This window comes from Amblyomma americanum, chromosome 3, assembly GCF_052857255.1.
Source record: "Amblyomma americanum isolate KBUSLIRL-KWMA chromosome 3, ASM5285725v1, whole genome shotgun sequence".
NCBI classification, from domain to species: domain Eukaryota; kingdom Metazoa; phylum Arthropoda; class Arachnida; order Ixodida; family Ixodidae; genus Amblyomma; species Amblyomma americanum.
In genome coordinates this window covers 145,082,844-145,099,159 of record NC_135499.1, presented here as the reverse complement: position 1 = coordinate 145,099,159, position 16,316 = coordinate 145,082,844, and the positions used below count along the sequence as shown (strand labels likewise).

Sequence of the window (16,316 nt, the reverse complement as noted above, 5' to 3'; positions counted from 1 at the left end):
TAACTGGACAGAGCTCCCAGAGAAGGCCGTAAGCAGAGCTGTCGTGACAATGCACTCCCGGGATCGCTCTACTGTAAACGGATGCCGGCCGACATTGCAACGAGACGCTAGCTACTTCTCAGTTAACACGAACACGACCGGGAGCTCCCCACACATGCATCAGCGCTGCGGCTACCAGCCAAGCCGGGGCCCATGGATACGTGTACTCTACAGCTGTCGCGACCGGGCAGCGGTGATGTGTGCGCGCTCCTTAGCCTGTGTGCTCGCCGGGCGAGGCGCTCTATGCCCGTCACGCCTCGTTTTTTTCAATGGCCGCCTCGGCGAAGCGTGGCGTGCGTGTTCATTGTTCCTGCGCATGCAAGGCAGAGATTAGTGCCGTACACCTCGCCTTGTACGTGCATCACGGCGCGGCCGACACGCTCTCCGGCCATCGAGTCCCCGCTCACTGCGACGCGTGCGAAGAGCCGGCAGCAGGTGATTCCACGATGGCGGCCTGGTTAACTTCCTTCCGACGACCGCGTTGCTCGTTACGCTGTACCAGTGCATGTTCATAGCGGGGAAGCTGTGTACAAAGTGCGGTGACAGGGAAGTTGCGTCCCGCTGTATATCTAGTAACCAGCGGTGATGGTAGGGGGACTAATAACTCGGCCCCTTGTATCTCAGTCAGGCGCTGACGTCGCACAGCATACGGACGCTGTTGCATTTCGCCTTCATCAAAATTGAGCCGCCGCGGCCGAGATTCGTTCCCGCGACCTCGTGTTCAATGGCTGAACGCCAGGACCATGTCTGTAATGTTGGTAGTGTGATATAGCAGTGTAGACGTGCAGGCAACTTCGTGCGTGCTAGTTTCAATAAAATTGCCATTATACGGCTCAGAGTTTTGTAATTCAATACAGGAAATTTTAGAAATGAATGGTTGCAGCAGTTGTCTCTACATGGCTCCTCTTAGAAATAATATTCGCCTGGAATACCGGAAACTGCGTTGCGAAAAATACACGAATAAGGTGCGCTGATTTGTCTAAAAATAAAAATCAAAATCGAAAGTTCCTACAGTAATTAGCTATAATCTACACTGGTTCCCACGTCAAATCATCGGTGCTAGCAGCTGCAGCCCCTTGTTATCGATAGTTGAAGAGAACTAATGCAGAAGCAATGTCCGGCTTGCAGCGACGATTTGGTGTTTCTTTTTAATCTGCAGAGAGCCTAGTTTCTTTATTTCATCTCATTGGAGGCCTGATTATGTAAACCAAGCTTGGTTGGCGTGGTCACTTTTCGCCGCAGAGGCACCTAATTAACTGTATGTCAGGTGTGAAAGCAGACGATGGATCATCACCGTGAAAATTTTAACCACCAATGTGCCACTTCCTTCCTCTGGGATTTCTCAGCTTAGAGAAACGATCCTAACGTACTGAAGGAAGGAATCGTTCCTCACTCTACATACGCTAGGTTTGTTGGGCGCCAATGATACTGCAACACCCTTCGCAACAGCGCCATGCTTTGAAGTTTTTTTATTACTTTAAAAATCTTTGCCTCTAGGATAAACTTTAGCTCCGAAAATTCATGGCTTTTACGCTGTTACGATTTACAAATTGTGTTTCTTCATTTCTTTCTGTTCTTCTTTCCTTGGTCTTCCGTCTTCAACACCCTCGCCCTTATTTCCCCTAAATATTAGAATCGCATGTCGACGACTGTCTCTTCCTATCAACTCCTCAGTAAAGAGACGAAAAGTTTTTTTTCAATTATCCATGTTTTTTTCAATCAAAAGATTTCTCTCTCTTTCTCTCTTATTCTTCTCCGACAGTCCATCCGGAGGCTCCCATCATAGCACTGGACTCGAAAGACAACCTCTCTGATCTACTCAAACGACTTAAAGTCCGAAGAGTACTCTTGCAGTATTTGCTCTTCGCGTACTTTGTTCCGCACAGCCGATGCAGGAACTATAACTTCGCAGAAACAGCGACGCGTCAAAAATCGCGGCAAAAGCGGGCAGTTCGGGCTTGTACAAAGCTGTATACAAAGGCTGACAGCGGCACGAGTGACCGCGGAGAAAGAGGCGCCGCTAATCACGTGACTTTATCACCCGCTCGCGAATGGCCCTTTTCTGCGCCCACAATGCGGTGGTTTCGGCTTTGCACCTCTCCTACAGTCGGGGGACTGACTTTGGGGAAATCAGAAATAAACGAACCGCTCCACCGCGTCATTTTTATCTCCCCGTCCCATCTTATATGCTTGTATATATTCGCATAGACACCAATGCTTCGGGCGCTTCTGGAGGGAAGAGGGGGTCGCGAGATCCGCCGAAGTAGAGATGGTAATCAGCGCCCCCTTTCTTCCTCCTCTTCTTGCAAACGAAGTGCATATTTTTTATCCTCTTAGTTATGTATGGCTTCTTCGTATTAAGCGGTGGGCGAACCAAAATCAGCGTCAGGAATCGACTCCGATTGTTCCGGAACAAAGCTTGTGGAACGAAGCATACTGCGTGCAGAGAATGGACAGGTTTCTCCCCCCCCCCTTCCCCCCCTCCCCCATCCGCCTTCCGTTGTGCACGTGTCGGCGCGGGTGGAAGACTCAAAGGGACGACCGCAGCAGGGGTCACTCTCGCCAGATCCGCCGCCTTGATAAGGACGCCTCCCTTTTTCGGCTGCCTCTTCTTTCGCTCCCATCCTGTGGACGCGTTGACTCGAATCCACTCGATTAGCAGCGGCACCTGTCGGCGATGCGCCCGTTCTTGAAACGCCTCGCGCAGCAGTGTCGTCCGTCACCGCGACACCTCTCCGACAGGCGTCGCTGTAATCGCTCTCTCGCTTTCCCTTCGCCTGCTGTATTAGCAACCTTTGGCTCATATTTCTTACTAGGGTTAGAATCATTTTCCCGTTCTTTCTCTCTTCTGCTTTAGAACATTCATAACCAATAATATCAAGGAAACACTTTATATTAAATAGTTGGTGTTATGAGAGCCCAATGTCCACGGTATCTTTGTCCCGGTGATGTTGCACTTGAAGCTTTCGTAATTATGAGTCAAACCACAATGACGCTTGCCGGATTTATTTCTGTCTTCATCTTCGTGAAATTAAGGCATGTGCACGTTTTTGTGTATGAACCGCGCGTAACTAAATTTAATAGAGTAAATTTATTTTGTAAAAATAGCGCACAGGAATCACGTGTTTCTAAGCCAAGGGACGCAGAAGAGGAAGTGTCGCACACCTGCTGTTTCTTAACATGCATCGGGGCCTCAGTATGGTGGTATTCTTGTATCTTGCCTTCCTGCATATAAAGCCGCCGTTGCTGTGTAGAAACTGCGCTTTCTTTCAAAACCGGGATCAAAAAGACGGCGCCCCATTGGCGGTGGGGGGCTTTTATCGGACGTTAAAAGAGGAGGAGCGCTGGAGGTCTCTTGTGCAGCATCGGAGGCTTATATGAAGGCCCCTTGCGGGTCCGTTGATAGTCCTCATAGCAGCCTCTAAATGTTCACGCACATGTTTATTTAGACGCGATATACTACTTTGTGCACTCCGGAAGCTAAGTAGTTCTTACTGTCTTTATCTCATATTTTCTCGTTAAAGTGTGCTTTAAAATATTTGCCCACATCGATATATCTAACTGGCTTTCCTATAGACTCTGTACCTTATTGCACGCCGTGCTGCTGTGTAAACGCTGAAACAACGCCATCCATTGTTCCAGATCACTTATCGCGTTTACATTTCTTTGCTGCAGGGCATTGGCGACGACGGGTGTCTGGGAACTACGTCATCGGGTTACGTGACAACGTCTAGTGGCAGGCCTAGTGGTTTGATCTCATCATGGAGGCCGAATTAAAGCCGTCTGTGGTGGATTTCGATTTCAAACAGGTGAGTTCGGAATTTCGTGCAGACTCAGGTTTCTATCATTTCCTGTGAGCAGGTGAAATTGTTGTTTCTTGTAAGGCCAGTCTTTATATATGACTACTTCTGAATGCCGACTTCTGATGACATTTTACGCGATATATATCGCGAAAATAGCACGTGACGTAGTAGTCCTCGGACTGCTGGTGGAAGCTGTCAGTATATACGGATGACGGGTATATCTGCGTGTTTATCGTAGCTGTAATATAAAGTCTTCTGTACCCCTTCGAAGGTGTAGTTTAAAGCACACGAAGCCAGCAGTAGAGACATGCTCCAAACAAAATTATGGAGAGTTTTCGCACCGTGCTTGTGGATACCAGAATGCTGTGGAAACACATGCCACACCGATACACTCATCTGATCCGAACTCATTCATACCCAGAGCTCGTGCTTATCTACACCCACTAAGAGGCCCCCCAAAAGGAGTTAGTGGGGAGTTTTCAAAAAAACTAAGTTTTAAAAGAATTTTGGTTTCATGCATGCAACCTCGGCAAGTATAAATCTAGAAATTTAGCTGCAAAGTTCCCTTCGTTGACGTGCTTCATTACTAAACGAGAAAAAGAACATGTCTGGGCGATGCTCGAATAAAGTTACCGCTCTGATGTATTGATGCATCATGACTTGCTGAAAAACCAAAATTTTTTATTATAAATGGTAATGAAAAAATCCTCAAGAATTTGTGATGTCGGTTTAATACAAGAACACAAAAGAAGTTGCGTTTGCTACTAATTTATGGCTGACCATGCCTATGTCAGAATTATAACAGAAATTCAATAACCAGTTTTGTAAGGGGTAGCATTTTTTGGCTATGTCGACGTTGGTCCGGCACCCAAAGACGGATTTATCAGCGAGAAATTAGGAGTTTAAAATATTCCCGCTAGTCATTTGATGTCCTTACCGAAAATGACGGGTTGCCAACGTCCTAAAGCGAATGGCGGTGTATAGCGTAGCCTCCGGGATCCGCCACCCAAACTCGGTATTCACCTGCGGAATCGGCCGATGATGGTGCCACATCAATTTCATTTTCTCTTCAAGCTTATGAAAGCTCCGCTTTCGGCGAGAGTAATCCCTTTGTGATTAGAACACTGTACCCTATCGAAACTAGCCAACTTTATATTTGACCTAAATGTCCGTTTAACAAGAGAGAGAGAATTGGCTGCGTTACTACTATACACTGAATTGCAACCACAAGTATATCTTTTTGGTTCCACAGTTTGCAGTTGCTCGTGATGGTACGTGGCTTTATGACGATGTACCCTATCACGAGGTTTGTAGTTTAAACATATTTTGGGTGGCTTACTTTGCGTGCGGAAATACGTATTCTGGTATCTATGGAAGCACAGAAAAGGATGCGAAACTGATGTTGCTTGATGTTTTCCTTATGCTTGACTAGGATCGCGAATTTCGATTCTCTTGTGGGGAAATGCTGGTTGCAGCTTGCACCGGAGTGGGATTGATCATTGTTTACGACGTTCCCTTTTGTCAACCGAACATTGTCATTCAGCAGCAACATTCTGTTGTAAAGGCTCTTCCGGCTTTGTCCACATATTCGCGATGATGACGTTTGCACATGGGCCGGTTTTGCGCTGTTTGTTTGCGCTCACTTTGCATTTAAGTTGAGTTGGGTTGTTGTACGCTACAGGTGGGATTAGCCTTGCTTATTCTGCCGACAATTGCTCCACCGTAGCGTCACTTAAATGTTAACAACGACCTAAAACCTGTCGGATCTGTCCCGCTATGCGCACAGTCACTTATAATTATACGTATTCCACTCTCGCAGTCACCGTCTGTGCACACATTCAATCACAGCAGAACAAAGTCCACTCCAGAAGTCACCATCTATATATGCACATATTCAAGTTATCACTGCAGCATTGCCGGTGTCTATGCTTTAAGACGCTGATTCGGCGCTCACACATATGTATGCTTGGCGCACTCGTTTTAAAAGAGCTGCTTGGCTGCCGACGCGTTTACTACGGAAAGCAAAATCGGTGTATGTTTTGTGCACAGAGCGTGTTTTGCCCACCGCTTTCCTTACTAATCGTCATATACCGAAGACCGCAGACGCACTTTCTTTCGCTGTATGTGAAGGTCGCGTGAGACGGGTCGTTCCGTACGTCCATACTGTACGTACACAGAAGAAGCGGCCAGCACTTGACCTCACCACTGTGCCCTCCCCTCCCCAAGTACCGTGGCAAGGTCGTGGCGTGATGCACGCAAATGAATCGCTTGAACGGACGACGCGGTCCCACAATGCGCCGCGCCGTTCGGAGGAGGCGGCACAATTGAAACGCTCCGTCCGCAGCTTCTCTCGCGTGTACGAGCACCGCGCGGCCAAACGCGCCCTGCTTCTTGTGCACGCACACAATGGACAGAGGCCCGCAGTCGGTGGTCCGCCGGCCAACAGATCGACAACTGTTGTGCGCGTGCTGCCTCGTTTAAAACCGCGAGCACTGGATGAGTTTTGTCAAAAGGAAGCGGTTGTATGCATCCGGCGACTCTGTTGCCTAAGTAATGTGCGGCATGAATATAGGATCGGTACAGTTTAGCTACCCGCCGTACATGTGTTTGGAAGAAAGCGCCCACAGCATGGTCCGTACCATTTTATTTAAATATACTCGCTTTCAAAGCACATTTTTTTTTCTCAGGTGAAGTGCACCGATAAAAAGTTCACCTTTGCTGGAGAGCCAATTGGACTACATGCAGGAAATGTTCATCTCCGTGACAGTTACACATAGTTTACTTAAAGCGGGAATAACGGTACAACGAATGAAAGTCAGCGTTCAACTGCATGCACCCTTTTGCTTTCTTCACCACGTGCCAGGAAACGCATCTATTCATATCTTCCTTTTTGGGGGAATCCCAAAACTTGGTATTGGCCTAAAATTTGTTTATTCGTTTTTGTTTTTTTGTTGCGCATGCATTGGTGACTTTAATAGTCTCATTACGACGAACCTGTGCGAGACTGGGTGGAATACTGCATCGAAAGGTATGCTTTTCTTTACCAAGAGCGTGGTATAGTTTCTCAGCGCTTTTTAATGCGACAGCGTTAAAGGCCCCGTTGCCCAGAAAGTCCGGTGTCGGCGTTGTCGGCGTACGCACCGGCATCGGTTTCGGCGTTGTGAGCGGAAAATCACGAGCATGGCTCTGACAGGTGGTGCCCATGCAGAGAGCAACCTAAGATGCAAGTGGGCCAGATAGGTCACGTACCTATCGGCTACATCACAACCTGTGATAGTGAGCAAACTGCGCATCATGACTGTTGGCGTTTAAATTAATGATTGGTCGCTCGGGAAGGGCAACCTGGGCTACACAAGCCTCACCGGTGGCAGCACCTGCCATCGCAGGGCAGGGGCGCATCGCTTAACCGCTGCACCACTGCGCCAGGAGTGGTACGAGGAGGACTCCCAGGGATCTATAAATGTTAAGGAGAGAATGACCTTCTGCATATCTGAAAATTAACCCATTACGCTATCGCGTCATTACCTTAAGGCAGAGCTTAAGTCCTATTAATTTAAAAAAAAAATGCTGAGGCTCCTCAGCGCGCGAGAACAAGGCTAGCAGCGCAGCGGAATCTCGCGATCTCTATAGCACCTTTTCAAACAAGCGCTTGGTTTACCACGCATCCGTTGTTGTTGTCTTCGATTGCTTTAGAGCTCCCTACTTGTTATTTCTATTCATACGACTGTGATACCTAATATGATATGGAGTGTACTCTCTTTTCACAATTAAAGACTTCCACCATATCTTCCCCCAACATGCAATCATTTGAGGTGCAGATGGAGGCATACATATGACGGTCGTGCTGCATGAACGTTTTACATGTATGGGACCATCTGTACTTGCAATCGTCCTCACAAGTGAGCGCAAAAAAAAAAATAGTTGTGTGAATAGTCGTACCCCGTTAATAAAGCCCTCGTTTACAAATTTTGCAATAGATTTACGCCTAGTTGATGTAGCAGTTCGCTGTTCGCACAAGGGACAGGGCTAAAATGCACAATGCCCATTTGGGCCCATGTAGTATTTTGTCGAGTTAACATGGACAGCAATGAGAACAAACCTCGAATGCCCCAACTAAATATTATTCCCTTGTATTTTGTATACAGGACACCACGAAAGGCGGTGAGAAAGCGCAAACATTCGAGTAATAGCCAATGTTTTCGTGGTTCGTGCGCTACACAGCTAAGGTTGGCGGTCCACACGTATCACCGTTTGTCGTATTACATGAATGGCTGTAAAGAAAAACTCTCATCACTTTGTGCTATTGATAGCCGACTGAGTGCAGATATGTCCTACCGGTTCGCGGGAAGTGGAGCCTCTTAGTAGGGGATACGTCACCACGATGTGATACGCAGCCACACGTTTCTTGAACCGATATAGGCGCTCCAGACTGCACCAGATTGTTTTAAAGTGAACGGCTACCATAGGATAATGCATTTGGAGCTACCGAGAATTTGTCTGACTTCCACTTCCCTGTCGACCAGTATGCACAGAAGCATACCTTAATCATAAAACTTTTTTTTTAACATCTTTTTTTCACGATTCGTTATTACGAACGACTCGCTTTATGAGCAGTTTTGCTCAGGAGCCTATGTGTTTCATATTAACCAGGCATTAGTTAGGACAGAGCGAAGCGGCAAGAAATGAAAAAATAAAGTTAGCAAGTATAAGGTCAACTGTAATTTTATCCTCCAGCAAAAGTGATTGCGAAAAAAGCTTGGAGAAATTACAGGAAGGACAGCCCTGACCCCATGCGTGTTCCTTCCTTCCGAGTCGATTGGTCTTTTTTTTTTTTCTTACATCGTGCCAGATGCGACCTCAGCCAAAGCGTGCGTTCTCACGCACCGACACCTACCGTCCGTGCTTCTACATAGCCGACCGAAGCGCTAAACGGCACTGGTTAGGTTCGCGGATCTTCGACACCCAACCTTGTCGCTTCTTGACACTTGTATGGGCGGCCGTTCCGTGGCTCAATTCTGCGCGCAGCGCCCGTAGCACTCCTCGCGCGGTTGAGAGCACGCTTCGCGAGGTACACGAACTTCTTAGTGCCGAACAGCCTCTGCCCGCCCCGTGCCACACCTTGGTCCCGTTGTTGTGCCCGTTTTCACGCGCGTTGAAAGCTCCATTGCTGTCAGATCCTTCCGGGCTCGGCATGTCTGGCGAGTGTACAAGAGTGCGGGTATTGTGCGCCGCGGAGACTACGCGCTCTGCCTGAGCTGCTCTACAGCACCGGTACATGTGTTGTCGACGTTTCTTGAGCGTGGGCGCAGCCGCTTGTCTTCACCGCCGCTAGGGGAGCAGTGCGGTGAAGTGTGCTTCAGCGCTGTTTGTCGGAGTCCGGTACATGAATGTCGCCCGTATGAATATGTATCGCCAAGAGGCGAATGCAAGTAGTGTTTTAGGCAACTGTACCATAGCAGAGCTTGGAAATCTCTTTCATGCGCCTGTGAAAAAGCTGGGGTATTAACATTCTGTTTCGTCATTGCACTTGAATATAAGGTACTGACACACTGTCTAGTCACTATACACTACTCCAAGAGAAATCACTTCATTTCAGTGAGTTATATTCCGTTTGAATTATATCATATTCAGTTTGACAACCGCCTAACAAAGCGAAAGCGAGTTTTTCTCTTCTTTCGTCACACCGCCATGTGATATTCCGCGGGCAGAGAAAATTATATGTTATAGCTATGTTTAATTAATTAATTTATTTATTAAATACTGCCAGCTACCTTTTGGTGGCCAAGGCAGGAGTGGGGATTCAATTTCACAGTTATAACTGTGTTATACCTGTTAAACTGTTGATGTTATAACTGTTAAAACCAACGATTTGGTACCGGTCTGAAGAAAAACGAATCAGAGAGCGGCGTTTAAATTGACGAGTAATTAATTTAACTCTTCTTTGCATATTTAGACATACAGGAGGGTTGAGCGTCCGAAATTATTTGATTTAGTAAAGAAGGAATTCAGTCACGCAAGCTTGTCGTAGTAATGAAGTACCTCGCAGGCACTGCCAGTTGCATCGATGAGTTTGAGTGCAGCTTGTTGCTGAAAGGCTTGTTAGTGCCTTGTGGGTGCAACAGACCTTCCAACAGACGTCGCGTGTTACACACATCGGGTCCCGAGGGTCGTCACACTTGCTCAGAGGCGTGGATGTACTTTAAAGAAAAAGTAATGTATAGTGACCTGGGTACAAACGGCATGCATGCCCGGGAAGATAGCCAAATTCACTCTCTGTGACTGTGTGCTACAATTTCGTCTATAGGCATTTTTTCCGACGTGCGATGTCTCTCCACATAATGTCGCTGTCACACTGACCAAGTGCAACTAAGAGAAGGAAGGTGCTGCGAAATGATGGAGACAGGTTATGTGGGACCCCTGTGTTGCGCTTTGAGTAGCCTCGATGCAACTCAGAGCTGCTGACTAGAAAATTTCCGCGCTATGAGGGAATATTATAGGAGATGCACTCGAGGAAAGGAAATTTGTAATTTTCATGGAAAACGCCAAGTAGCATTTTTTCTTTAAAGAAATAAAATAGAAGATGGTGACGGCCGTAATGGAGTATTAGCCAAAGTTACAAAGTGCAAATACGTGTCGAACGGCATTTGCCGATATAAAAAGCTCGTAAGAAATTTGCAAGCTGTACGTATAACGAGAAATCTTTATCTTGGAAGAACACTGCCGCATCAGACAATTTCAGAAGCACGCGTAACTGTTAACTTTGCACGTTAATATACTAAGACTGAAAATCTGAGAACGGAAGGCTGAACAATTCGTAATTTAGTGATGGATGAAGGGAATAATGAAAAAATTAGGAATATAAACAATCAGGGATGAAATTTGGGGTCTCTGGGTCAGCTTTTATGTTGCGGCAACCATTGCGTTCAAGGAAAAATGAAAAAAAAAAAAGTTAATCGGGCCTTATACTCAGGTTCGGCTCCGCCAGAGCATTTCTCGAAAAAGAAGAAAAAAGGCCATTTACCGCTCGTTCAAGCTGCACACAGCGGGACCTCGAGACGTCGGAAGAAACTCCCCCGCGTTCACACGCAGTCGGTGGCGACGGCGCTTCACTTGCTTGCCCGGCGCCCGCACGCACCGGGAAAAGTCACCGGGACAGCGGGGCACCCTCGACGGGACGTCCCAGCAACGGACAACACCGGCACAATACCGTTCCCAGATCATCGCCTTTGATCACTGGGGTTTTGGGCCGTGAAAAGGGGACGCTTTACGACGCGGCTTCCTGACTCCTCGTGTTCCTCATTAGGGAGCCTCCCTGCCAGCCCAGCCTCGCAGCGCTTCTTCTACTTCGTCCCTTTCCATTTATTTTCACTACCCAACTTTCTCGCACTGTCCCGTTCCCACCAGCCGCTTTGTGGACGGGCGTTGTGTCCATCAGAGGCTCGTGGAAAAAGCTCAGACTGCCCACTCAGCGGTGACCGCTGTTTCACGTGACTTCTCGCTAGAAGCTTTCTTCTCCGCGTGCCGAGAGCAACACAGAGAAGAACTAGAAGAAGAGGAGGAGGAAGTAGAAGGCAGGCGACTAGACCCCCCTCGCACTCACCGGCTCCGTGCGTGTGTGGTCGCCGCCATCATTACAAGGGTGACACACGCGCAGCACGGGGTTGCGCGCTGGCGTTCGTGGCCTGGACGACGAGCACAATAACCCGGTGTGCGCCGCCCGCGGCCGGTTTCGGGAATCGCTAATCATCCCCGGCGCTTCTTCTTCTCGGACCGCTGCTCGTCAAGTGGCCGCCAAGCCGGGTGACGACAGGCGGCAGCAGCGGAGGGAGGCGCGCGCTCTCCGGGGCTGCGGGAACGCCGTCAGCCGCGCCTGTCTCACGGCGACACCCGGCTTCGCCAGGCCTGGCCGCTGGTGGGGTTCTGTATTCGCGGTGTCGAGAGATTAACAACGGCGATGAGCGCACGCGTGTAAAAAGTGCCTCAAACGGGGCGTTGTCTCTCGCTTCGATATGTCGGCATCCGGTGCATATATTATAGTTGTTCATTTTTGTTTTACGGGATCGACAGTTAATGGTCGGCCATCACTCTTTGCACGCGCGGAGTGATGATAAGAGAAATTATTAACTAGGTTGAGTGGTGGTTTTGTTCTAAACCTTAATACCCATGTACCTAAGCGATTCATAAAATAGTAATAATAAAAATGAAGCCGGGCTTGCGGCGTCCAATACGAAGTGCAGCCTAGTGTGACATCATCTCTGATACAGTGTTTCTGTTGTCCGCTCGAAGTGCGAAACTGAAAAGCTGTCCCTGATTTAACCTCATCTCTTGTACACCAGAAAATATTTTTGCCTCATAGCTGATGCAGTAGCAGGAGGGGACTTTTCTGGCTTCCCCTGGTTACATGTACACGTCGTGATTGTGTGTGACGGAGGTTATCCACCTGCGAAGGCGATCAGATCTCGATTCCTCGAGGCAAGCTAACGACACCTCGGATAGGTTTCCAGGGAAAAACGTGCCTGCGGCTGTAGTGGCCGTTACACTTTCACGATCTCAAAATGGCTCAGTCCCCTTCCGCTCCGTGCCCCAAGGTGTGGGCACGATGCTTTTTCGTAGCAGCGGAAGTGTCGGAGACGGGCGAATTCGGGGGCGGGCGGAGGAGTTCGTCTTTGCTCTTCGGCGCGCCGCCCGTTCTCAACGGGAGGAAGCCCGGTCCTTTGTTCCACGTCTGCGCGGATTCCCGCGAGCTTCCCCCAGTTACCGGAATACCGCGTCGTTTGCATTGTACGGCACCACAAAGTTGCTTCTTTTCTTTTCCCGCGGTTCGCACTAGATCCTCTACCTAGAACAATCGGGTCAGTTTCTCCGACGATAGAGAGGGAGAGCCTTTCCTCCTGAACACTTGGCGCTTGCTTTCTTCTTCACACAGCCGTGTGACCATCCTTGTGTGTTTGTGCGCGAGTGTTGATCACTTTCTTCAGTCTTTCTTGTTTGCCCGGTCTTCTTTCGGTCACCGCACAGGCAGTAAAGATAGAGAGAGAGGAGGGTACGGTCGCTCTCCGCAGCCCGAGAGAAACCATCATCATTACTTTTCCTCTTTGGTGCGGCGCGGGTTCGCCGCTGCCAGCGGTGTCCGCCGCCGCCAGAGAGCGCGCGCGCTCGAAGCCAGAGGCAAAGCGCGTCCCGACGCTGCTGCTTTCCAGGGATCCCGTAATGAGCTCCTTTCTCCTTACCGTAGATCGTCTTCTTCGTCTGGCCGCCGCCGCCGGCCGGATGGCCCACTGAGCCAGCGCTCCGGGGCGGTTGTTGCCGCTTGCTCTCTCTCTCTCTCTCTCTCCCTCACCTCCTCCCTCTCTATTTTACAACTGCTCTGGAGCATCGAGAGGGGGTGGGGGAGGAAAGTAAAGAGGTGGGGGCAACCTTTGGGGCAACTTTCCCCTCCCTTCGACGCCCCCTCACCGATACCGGGAGGTGCCTTTCCAGCCCCCTGTTGGTGGTGCGCCGAGAGAAACCGAGCGACCGGCGGCGGGCCGGCTTCAAAGTCAACGCGCCTCGGCTCGCGTGCGGACGTCCTCTTGTGCCTCAGCGTGCAACAAAAAGAGGAGAGCCGGTCGCGAGGAGGAAGGAAGGAAGGCGCGTTCTCCACCGTCACCACTGCCACCTCGTCGGTCGGGGCGTCGCTGAGCGCTTTTTGTTTACGCGACGTCGGTCCGATGCGTGTCGGCCGCGGTCACGGTCGCCTCCGCCTCCTCCTCCTCTTACGGTTCGTGGTGATCGCCGTCGCATCTTCTTCGCCTTCGGCCGGGACCTGTCGTCATCTCCGATCGTGCGCGATTCGAGTGCCGAACAACCGGTGGTGCTCCGCCGCAGCCTGATCGTCCCGTAGCCCGCGACTGACCAATCGCCGGAGCCGGTACACCGAGCAGAAGGGGACACCATGCTACTGGCAGGTTTGTTTTCGCTATTCGGGCACGGGATCGGAGTGGCCACGTGTCGAGCCTGCGATTGCTCTGGCGAAGTGGCATGCTGTGCGGCGGGGTTTGGGAAAGATGAGATAATGCACGAGGTACGAGTACATTGCGATTTGGGAATTGCGGCAAAGTACTCCACTGAATCAAGTACGATGAGGATGTTATGAAATTCACGCTTGGCAGCTCGTTACTAGCGTGATATTGGCGCAAGGCTTTGTTGCGTCGCGTGAGGACATCAGCCGTACGCACGAGTTTAGCATTTTGGAGTCGTCTTCTCCGAGGTGTTGGACGGCAGATCTCTTCAGTCGCTGATGGTATCTGCAACCGGCATGTTCACAGCCGCAATGAGAAAAGAAAAACTTATATTTTGCAAATTTGAAGAATTATTGAGCTGCGGAATATAAACTTTGCCGTGTTCCCATTAGTCGACATAAACGGCATCTGCTCTTTGTCTAGTCTATGTATTTTCATTTTCCTGCTTCCATTGTAGGACTATATCAAGCTATCAAGTTGATTTGAAAATAGTTCGGTTACTCGAAGAGCTTTACATTTTTGTTTTCATCTCCGTACTAGCGCAAGAAAAGAAAAGGAAAGAAAAATTGACACATCGCGGACTGTTTTTAACCACGTGTATGACGCGTCTTGGCGATACTCAGACATCACGAAAAGTTAGCTCATGCGTCATTAGGTTTTCCCGGCCAGTTAGTTCTCCGGGAAACGTACGCGGTAGCAATAGTTCCGGAGCATTCCGTTTCTAAGTGAGAAGCTTCACTTTTTCCTTCGCGACATCATTGTTAAACTGTTCCGCACTGCGCCCAATGTCGCCACCTTCGCGTCGCGAGACGATGCGTCCTCCGCTGCCAGTCGCGAGGGGGGTCTTCCCGGCGCGCGACGTTGTCTCGAATCGATGCGACGTGGCCTTGAATCGCTGCCCGCCCGGTGCAGACAGCATAGTCGTTACACAGCCGCAGCGGCGCTATTCTCGACGTCTTGCGTCATGGCTGGCGTGGTGCCAGAGGCCCCCGTGAAAGGGACGAGGAGGAGGAGGAGGGACTAATTGAAGCCGAGCAGGTGGCGCCTAATTGTGTCTGCCCACTCGCGCCTTTCTACTCTGTCTGCCGCTGGCATCAATCTGACGGCCGAGCAACGCTGGGTATGCGACGGCATGAGTCTTCGGTGTCTACGGGAAATTTTTTTGCTGGATTGCATGCGGGGGCTGCTGGATTGTTGGAGGAACGCGGTTTGAATAGCTTACTTTCGCGGATAGGTCCACGGCCTGGCAAGTCATGGTCCGTGCCACATAAAGATGTGTTGGAGGGCTCGGTAGAACAATGCGAACTCGGTGCTGAGTTGGTCGTGACCTGAGTGGTTGGAGGGCTCGATGAAACTGTGGGAGGTCGGTGGGGATCAACAGTTATACGTATTCTGCTATCAGTCGGAAGAGGAAGGCTTCCTGTGTAGTTATTGGATATTTGGAGCCGATGTCACGGCACACTGAAGTGCTGTTGCTTCCTAACCGTTGTATTCGGTCACTGGCACATCGTTCCCGCGGCGTTGTCCACTCGTCGAACAGCTGCTCACAGTTTGCTTTGTGAGCGCTTTACTAATGGCCACAGAAATGACCTCTCACTTAGTGAATATATATGCTCAGTGGCACGAAGCTGAATGTTCCAGTCGCCCTTTTGCTATGAAACGCCACATGCCTGTCGGTTAACATGCTCAGAAGGCGACATCGCCAGGAAATTAATTCTTGTTGAAATCGTGAGGTCCAACATCCTTTACATTTTGCATGACTCTGTTTTGTCGGGAGAATATTTGTATCCCTGAATTAATCGGGAGTATTAGCGTGTATGAAAGCCTAATGTTTCTTTGGAAAGCTTAATTTTTCTGCATTATACACATGCAAGCAAATAGGCAAGTCAGGAAATGTACGCAATGGCTTTCAGGAGCAGAAATAATAATAGGAAAGACAGGTACTGCCAGTGTGCAAAAATTTTAGATTTCTCCATGGGATGAACAAAAACAACTTCGTCTCGTAGTAGAGGAAGACGATAACACCGTGCTTACTGTGGAAAGAGAACTTTTCAGTGTTTTTGTTCTCAACTCGTGTGTATTGTGCGTACAGAGTCGGAACTAATCACAGTGCATATGAGAGGAAATCCCGTGGTGTACCATACCGAGTGACCTTAGATTGCATTTCTTAATGATCCTTTTCGGCTGGTGCAAAACACTGAAAATTATCTGCTGATTTCACCAATCCGTTACACTTATTCCGGCTGGCGTTATAGATGTTCTTGTTATTGGCGCATTACGGCACGAGGTACCGCTGCGTCGCTAACCACCGATTACAACCGCTGTACTATATGTTACAGATATTCATGAACATGTATGTGTATACACGCATTCCATTACACAAAGGGTATAACGACTGTGCTGATGTCCGCAGCATGACTGGAGGGCTGACTCTCGGTTCATTAAAGGTTGTTATCGTGAGCCGCAACAGAAC

At 49.3% G+C, this 16,316-nt stretch overlaps 1 protein-coding gene across 3 annotated transcripts in view; it reads left to right on the top strand.

The window, feature by feature from the left end:
• The window catches only part of LOC144125066 (transcription factor Sp9-like), a 155,864-nt gene that overhangs the window by 116,878 nt on the left and 22,670 nt on the right, over positions 1 to 16,316 (top strand). For 2 of the 3 annotated variants that reach the window (XM_077658131.1, XM_077658130.1), the window contains exon 2: positions 3,715 to 3,848. In XM_077658131.1, the coding sequence (XP_077514257.1) occupies positions 3,801 to 3,848 (48 nt within the window). In that variant the 5' untranslated portion in view covers positions 3,715 to 3,800. Of the gene's footprint in view, positions 1 to 3,714; positions 3,849 to 13,680; positions 13,790 to 16,316 lie in introns of those variants that run through there. The other variant, XM_077658132.1, reaches the window with a different exon arrangement.